Source organism: Haliotis cracherodii, unplaced genomic scaffold (genome assembly GCF_022045235.1).
Source record: "Haliotis cracherodii isolate W230 unplaced genomic scaffold, xgHalCrac1.p SCAF_30, whole genome shotgun sequence".
NCBI lineage: Eukaryota > Metazoa > Mollusca > Gastropoda > Lepetellida > Haliotidae > Haliotis > Haliotis cracherodii.
Window position 1 is genome coordinate 276,379 of NW_027266287.1, and position 8,426 is coordinate 284,804.

The 8,426-nt window shown below is 40.2% G+C and overlaps 1 protein-coding gene across 1 annotated transcript in view; it reads left to right on the top strand.

Moving 5' to 3' along the window:
- LOC139477023 (uncharacterized) overlaps positions 1–7,589 on the top strand; it is a 28,843-nt gene extending 21,254 nt beyond the window's left edge. Inside the window, exons 14-17 of the mRNA XM_071259584.1 lie at positions 442–514; positions 640–786; positions 2,272–2,411; positions 6,744–7,589. Of these exons, the coding sequence (XP_071115685.1) occupies positions 442–514; positions 640–786; positions 2,272–2,411; positions 6,744–6,975 (592 nt within the window). The 3' untranslated portion in view covers positions 6,976–7,589. The remainder of the gene's footprint in view (positions 1–441; positions 515–639; positions 787–2,271; positions 2,412–6,743) is intronic.
- Positions 7,590–8,426: the final 837 nt, after the last annotated feature.

Below are 8,426 nucleotides of genomic sequence, written 5' to 3' on the forward strand. Positions count from 1 at the left end.
AAACAGTATTTCAGTCATATCACGGCGTGTCAGCTGTATGTGGGAGGAAAGCTTTAAATGATGCAGGTCACTTGCACACACACACACACACACACACACACACACACACACACACAGTTAACCACACACACGTATATCAGTGCAATATTCTTGAACGAGTCCTATTTCACCTCACCTCAGTTTGGTTAACATCATAATAAACAGTGTTTCACATCACGGTGCGTGTTGGAGTTACTACCTATTGCGTGTATCTGCAATAGGTAGTAACAGTCATTGCGAATGTTAACGCAGTCAACAATATTCCACATGCATTGCAGAATCTGGACCAGGGACACAAGATTGTTAAAACAGTGAGAACTAATATGATTATCAATTACACTAACAGCTGTTGAGTAATTTACTCCCAGCAACTTAATCAATGTCTTCTACATATGTTTACAGATCTGTAAATGCGGACGGACTTATTTTGAAACCTTCCCGCCCTGCAACTGCCGTAGACAATACAATTCGAAGAGTAAGTTCACACAGGCAGAGATTTCTTATGAATATGGAAAGGGTTTAGTCACTTTTTGAGAAAATAATAACGAGTGAACTCTCCACTTTTGCCAAATATGTAAGAAACCTGATCTTGCCTGACAGATGGCCTGGGGAGACTTTGAGGGACCAGACGGAGAGGTGTGGTCTACATATTCAGATTTTGGAGGGAAGAACAAGTTTGGTATCATCCTTGCTGCTGAGTTGACTGGTAATTACACGATGACGCCCGGCATAGCTGGCTTCCAACGAGTAAGTTAACACAGTGTTCTGTTCAGTTCACATGTGACCCCCTCCTTGGTGTACTGGATAGAGAGATTGCCCAGAGAATGGAAAATTGGAGGTTCAATCCCCTTACCGCGTCAGACTCGTCAACACCGTGTGAGTACAATAGTGTCTACCCTTGTTAAACTCTACAGCATGGTATCCGAGTGAACTGACACTATAAAACTAGCGTAAGTCTGAACTAGTACCAGTAGCCACGCATACACGTATGCACGCATGCACGCATGCACGCACATACACATTAACATGCATTGAATACTACGTTACATCCCTTGAAAACCTCACTGTTAATTTACATGTCATACTGATGGCGGGATAGCCATAGTGGGTTATGTGTATTGGTGTAATTTGTGTCCCACAATGGTATGGATTGAACAATGCTAAAAGTGCCTTAAATCCTACTCGAAGGGTTCATTTTATGAAAGCTTCAAAATTAAAAATCAGAATAGGAACAGAGAAAGCGTTTAGAAGAGATAATATGACTACCCGATCCTTAAAGACACCTTGTATGACCAGAAAATAGTGCTGGTGAGCTATTCTTACTGGGGATCCCAACGTATTCAGCGACATGTCGTTCACTCGAACTTAATAATGTGGATATTTCCTCTAAAAAAAGTGAAGCTTTATGGTATTATCACAGACGTCATCGGCAACATGGTCCATCAGTGGAAATCACCTTTATTATACAAACACAACGTTTCAGGGCTACTTCTTCCCCCGTTCATAAGGCGAATGGCAGGTGGAAGAACATAACCTGGCTCTAACATCGAATGGTTTATGGCTCTTGGGGCTTGTGCTTCCTCCGGTTGTGAATGTTTGTACAGGGGACTTTAGTGTGTTGCCAGGAGACACAGTTATTAGATTGTAGATGTAATGTGCTAATATGGCATGTGACATATCAACTCATTACCTTTGAATGTCAATAACGTTCTAACTGGCTTCATCTGTTCTCCCACCAGTCATCCACCTGACGAAAAGGCAAGAACTAGCCATATAATGTTGTGTATGTATACTACTCAAAAGAAGTTAAATAGACTTGTTTCAAGTGTGGGTGTTCTTTAACTTTTTTGAGTTGTATATGACAAGGAAGTTGTTGTACACAATACTCCTTGTCGTGAGTACATCCAACTGCTAAATGCCTAAAAAGACTCTCAACGGATAATTGACCTAAACCAGGTATCACTGTAGGGTGGTTCTGTAAACCAGATCAATAAAAGAAGAGAAATAAGTTTTGTCAATGCCTCTACCTAAAACCTTAAAGACAAACCTGTTGTCCATAAAACGAACTAGGTTCAGTCAGTCTTAATGAAATACTTGCAGTTGTCCAAACAACTAGTTTGCCTTCTTACTTATATTCTACATTCGTCCGCACTTTCAGCACAAGACCTATGCTGAAGTAGGGGCAGGGAACATCGTTGATCTTCATGTGTAAATGTGTGGTTGCTGTTTCAGTTCCCAACTTCCATGATCTTCCCTTACAACAACCCCAGCAAGATCCAGCCTCTGACAGACGCTGACCCCATTACCATGAGTGGCTGCAGCACCGTGGACTTCTGTCTGTTCTATGTGTCACCTGTCCTTCAGGTTCAAGGGTACGTATATCAAATATGCAGAAGTGTTGCCTATGTATATATCCATGTCTTGGCGTTTGTCGCTAATACACTGCCGGGCAAAAGAACGTATACACATGAAAATTGGATTTGACCAAAAAAATACAAACGTTATCAAAACGTTACTAGGCTGAAACAGAGGCCGACACACTGCCAACTTAAGGTTTAAGATACAACTATGATACTGGTATCAAATACATCACCATCGAATAACATTATTATTTGCTTCATATTGTAGGCGGGGCGGTCGGGTATCCTAGTGGTTAAAGCGTTCGCTCGTCACGCCGAAGACCCGGGTTCGATTCCCGACATGGGTGCAATGTGTGAAGCCCATATCTGGTGTCCCCCGCCGTGATATTGCTGGAATATTGCTAAAGGCGGCGTAAAACCATACTCACTCACTCCCTCATCTGAAGAAAGACTTTAAAAAAGGTATTTAACAGTTTTTATTATGTGATAAAACTACGTACAACGCACATATATGCACAGCAAAACAATATTCAGCTCCAACAAAATATGCCTGTTCTCTATCACTTCAACAACAGTTCTCATGACAGAGAGAACAAATACGGCCGTTGACACATGATGTGAAAGGCTTGGTCAAAATATTGATTGAACTTGAACACAATACAATTAGTTAACATCAGGGTGAACAATCAAACATCATTTCCATTCAGAAAAATGTGCCTCCATGTCGTCAACAAACTAAACTTATATCAAACATTGAGTATTTAAATGTGGTACAAACTAATCATTTATCCCCAGGTGTGGCTGTTTAGGTTTCCAGTAAAATGATTTTCTGAAAGAGCAATAATTATGCAATTTCTATAACCAACCATCTAAGTATAACCAACCCATACGAGTAATTTCGCTTGATGTGTTCTGTGTTCGGTTATATGATATAACACTTTTAATTTGTGATGTCATAAACAGTGGATGACGTCACATCGCTCTAACTAACCAATCAGCATTGAGCATCGAAAAAATTCACGCTGCAAACAAAATTAAGTTATAAGACTAAGTCGTTCTGCCCGTATGGTTCGTATTTCATATTACACTCCATTCTGTGTACAATCTACCACTGATAATGCGCAATATCAGTTTAGTTCACTGAGAGTTCCTGTTTAGTGTGGCCATATACCACACAACAGTGTGCAACTTCCAACGTAATGCTTGTCCCCCACTACAGATCATGGGGCCTTCTTGTTTTCAACCTATACAATGTCTTAACACAAACCATTTATTCTTTTCAGGATAACATGACATGTAAACTGTGATGTGACTGACAACTTTGTCATTTCAAGCGGTTTACTTTTCTTGCAATGTAACCTCGTTGTTGGGTTGACAATTGATTTCTCTTTATCGACTTCGCTATTCCAATGTTGTCAGTACATTTCATGTCTAGGCTATCAATGACATATCGCCGATCATCCTGATATAGAAAGATGTCCAAATTGTTTCCACAGAATGTCTGAATGACGAGTTTTAAACGTCGGCATTATTCTCACGCAGTCATACTTTTCTTTTTCTTATGATCATGTATATTTGAGAAATATGCTTCTTGTTAACATCAACATTCTTCATTTGTGAGTGAGTTAGTGAGTAACTCTTTTAGCAATATTCCCTCAATATCGCGGCGGGGGACACCAGAAATGGGCTTCACATATTGTACCCATGCCGGGAATCGAACCCGGGTCTTCTGCGTGACGAGCGAACGCTTTAACCACTAGGCTACCCGACCGCCCTCTTCATTTGTGTATCAGCAGAGCATGGGGCCTTTCTTTTCTTCGACTTGGTTGTCCGCTTCGAATTGTTTTCTCACTGGTGACCCCGAAGATGTTGACACAATAATGGAACAACCATGCCGCATTGGAGAAGGAAACACTAAATACTAGTATATTCGGGCAGCTGATCACACGCATGAACAAGTTATTTCAGTCTAGCTGGCCACATGCATAAGCCAGAACAATGTCATTGAATATTGCCTACGACGTTGCATAAAGCATCCCATGTTGCATACTAATCTAGAGGAAAATAACATGTATTTGCACCTTTTAAGCATTTACCATTTATCTGGAAATGGTATCTGCAATTATTTTTGTTCGTTTTGTCCTGGAGATGAAATGCCCCTCCCAGATGAGGACATGGCCGCTTAGTTGTATTTCACTTTATAAGAGGCCGTTATTGTTTCATAGACTAGCACGTGCTTTTTGTAGACACCTTTTTTCAGGTAAAGACATTTTACACTTTCATATCACCAAATACATAATACCAATTCTTGGGCTGTAGACCACAGTTCACCTGGGAAATCGAGCTATAATTGATAACCGTATCATTAACTGAATAAAATTAGCATTAATCATTAATAGACATTTTGGTCGACTACAATATGTGCATTTGAAAAACTTACATTGGACATTTCAAAGTCTCTTTAAGAAATTAAAAGTTATTCTGCAGCATTATTTTAACTTTACAGAGCAATAACAACGCGACAACGAGTGAATAAGCGGTAAACATTGTAATTAGTGCACTACGATGATCTCCTGTTGCCTTTTCCTTCTGAAGTATGACCTGCAGAACACGTAGATGAGAGCCTCCCTGAATGGCTGGTAGGTGGCAGTGTAGATGAACACATTCCACAGGCTGTTGGATAAGATCAAAGTTATAAGGATCCGAGCCAGGGTGGGGGGTACATTGTCTTTTCCGGATATGTAATTTGTAATAATACCCAATGTAAAGGGAAAGTACGAAATGCAGAAGACACTTGTAGACACCAGACACATCATTGTAAATTTGACCTGAACCTCTTGTCGTACGGAGACACCTTCAGGAACTACTTGCTTCTTCATGAGTCGCTTCTTAATGAACATCATCACAAGACAGATGACGATCAAAGCCAGTGATACCATCGGAAATCCAACGGATGCCAAAACAGAGGGAGCGGTATCAAAGTCAACAACACAAAGTGCAGCATCCTCGCGGAAGTAGAAATCCCCATCAGGCACAGTTATCAGGACCAGACGGATTAGACTGAGGAACATCGAGATGATCACTGCTATGATGAAGCGTTTGGTCGTGACGATATGGATGTATCTCAATGGCCAGCACACGGCAATGCAACGTTCCATGACGGTCAAGGCAACGTTGAAAACCGTTTGACCTATTATAAATGTCAATAAACAAGAAGCAAGTCCAACTATTGTATCAGAATAGGCAAATCGGTTTAGAAAAGCAGAGGGGACGACGAAAACCAAGATATACAGACCCATGAAGAAATCAAAGACAGCCATCCAAGTGATAGTCCACAACGTTGGCATATGCAGCTCCTTTGTCTTGGCGACGACGAGCACGACGACTCCGTTGGCGGACATGACCAGGAAGGATACAATAAGATAAATAACACTGAGGGCGAATATACCCTCATTTGTATCTGTTCCAGTGTCAGGACTGGCTGTTGAGTTCATTATTCTTCACAATACGAGTCAGTCTGACACAGAGACTTTTGTCTGATGAAACTGCATGCGCATGAATACTGTCTACATATATAGCCAATGGTTTCAATAAGCTCACGTAAGAAGCAATCGCAAACCTAATTTAATATGTCCGAAGGTCTGACACAAACTAACCAACGACATTAAATCAACGTAAGTTATAACAAAGGTTATTGGATCTGATAATGAACATGGACTTGCTTCATTGTGCAAAACTGTGTCTCCTGTCACAAATTGTTTAACACATACACATACATTCGCCAACTCATATTAACACCTTACCTTCATATAGGACTTATTGAAATCGATGGTGTAAATAACCAATCCCTCCACGTCCTCCCCTTTAAATACATACAAATAGTGACTGTCGACATCTTGTGTAAATATTACCAGTAACGTTTAATCCACACTAAAGTGAAAAAATGTCAAACGTTTAAAACTTGTTCTTTCACCAAAGTATGCAGATGTCATAGAAGTGAGTGAGTGAATATGGTTTAAGCCGCTTTTAGCAATAGTCCTGCAATATCACGGCGGAGGAAACGAGAAATGGGCTTCACACATTGTACGCATGTCGGAAATCGAACCCGGGTCTTTGGCGTGACGAGCTAACACTTTAACCACTAGACTACCTGACCGCCCAGTTGTCATAGTAATGAATGCTCCTTTTAAACATGACATGTATTTCTCGCTCGTACAGCAACCTGATTTTGACAAAAATAATGTTTATAAGAAATAGTTTAGATAAAATACACTCTCTCTCTCTCTCTTACTGTGGACTTATACAGTCGCAACCCAAATACCTGATGTGGGTTTATCATTACAGGAAGCAGGTGCTTGTTCAGGGCGAGTTGGCCAAGTGGGTCCCGATGTCCCCGCAAAGAGTGACTGACATCAGCATCGGGGACGACATCCTCATCAGCCTCACAGGGGCAGCGGCAGAATCCGTCGCTTTCTGGTTCAATGTGGACGGAGTGTCCTCCCCTTTGACCTGCACCCTCGGACCAGGCGGCCGCGCAACTCTCAGCTTCAATCAACAATTATGCCGTAGAGAATGAAGCCATATTTGAAGCCACATTTTAGTTTTTCTATATTTACCGTTCGACAAACCGGAACTAAAATCTACAATCAGAAAGTAAAACATGAATAGTTGAAATATATACTATTGTGGAAACGTGAGTCAAGGGCTCTCGCGAAATTAATAGACGGCGTAGTGTCAAATAGAGGAAATACGGTACTTTGATATCGGATGTTTGGGGCGATCTAGGCCGCAACCCTGACTGCTTCGATGATGACATTAAAAGATTTAACGAAGGCATATCTTTTGCATAGAAATGAAATGTTTATGAAACTGTTAGAGAAATGTTCTATGGTGACCAGAATGGGAACAATTTAATCTATTTCCTCATTGAAACACCCGTCAATGAAAGTAAAATATAACATTATAAAAAAATTGTTTGAAAAAACAACATCACACCAGCAGGGATAGTTAGTCAACGTGTTAATGTTGAACAGCATCACACTGTGCATCAGTACTGGGTTGTCTTCTGGTTTCCTGCAATTCTTTAACAGCACTGTTACTGTTAACAATTTCTTTGGCAGCCATAACTGAGAGTGCAGTGCAGATAAAATGACAACCGGGACACGTTAGAACGGTTCTCAATTCAGGGTGGGGAGGTATAATTCAAAGATTCACACATTCAAAATAAGTGAAAGAGTGATATCTAATAAATTTTGTTGAGAAAATAATAGTTGTTCATTTTTTTAGTAACTTTTTCTTAAACCCACGAACAGGTAATTTCATTATTGAAACAACCGACAATGAAAGTGAAATATAACATAATAAAATGTGTTTGAAGACATTTTATTCATGACAACATGGTGTTTACAAACCTTTTTCTGATCGATATCAATTACCATCTCCGTCAACCACCACCGTTAGAATGTGCAGGAGGGGTTTTGAAAGTGCATCAGAAAACAAACCACTTCGAAAGTCCATGAAAACAATGTCCCAAATGAAGTGACAGCTTATGAAACTTGATGAAATTCATTTCAGAACATGCACAATTATGAAAATCATACACGACCTACTATTTCTGGACCAGAAATGTCTAAGTTCTGTCACTATTTGGCTTTGGATCCGTGAAATCTTGAAATTGACAGGTCACACCATGCAGAACCTCGTTTCAAAATATCCGGCTCGTCTGCAGCCTAAACAGCGGCTGTTCAGTCAGACTCAGTTCCATTAGTAATCATATGGATGTACCCGCAGGCTCGATCAATCCCAGTAAATCTACAGGTAAATGTTGAACCACATCATAGATCGGGGTTGTCATCTTGCTTCTTTTAACTAGATAAAGCGCTCGGTTCAAAATTATATTAAAGAGGTATCTATTCTACAGTGGAACTACATCAAATTTCAAAACACAGTAGGTTTATCTCCTAAATGTCTGAAACTTATATAAATAAGATGTTGGACTAACATGGACTTTAATATTTAATTATATAT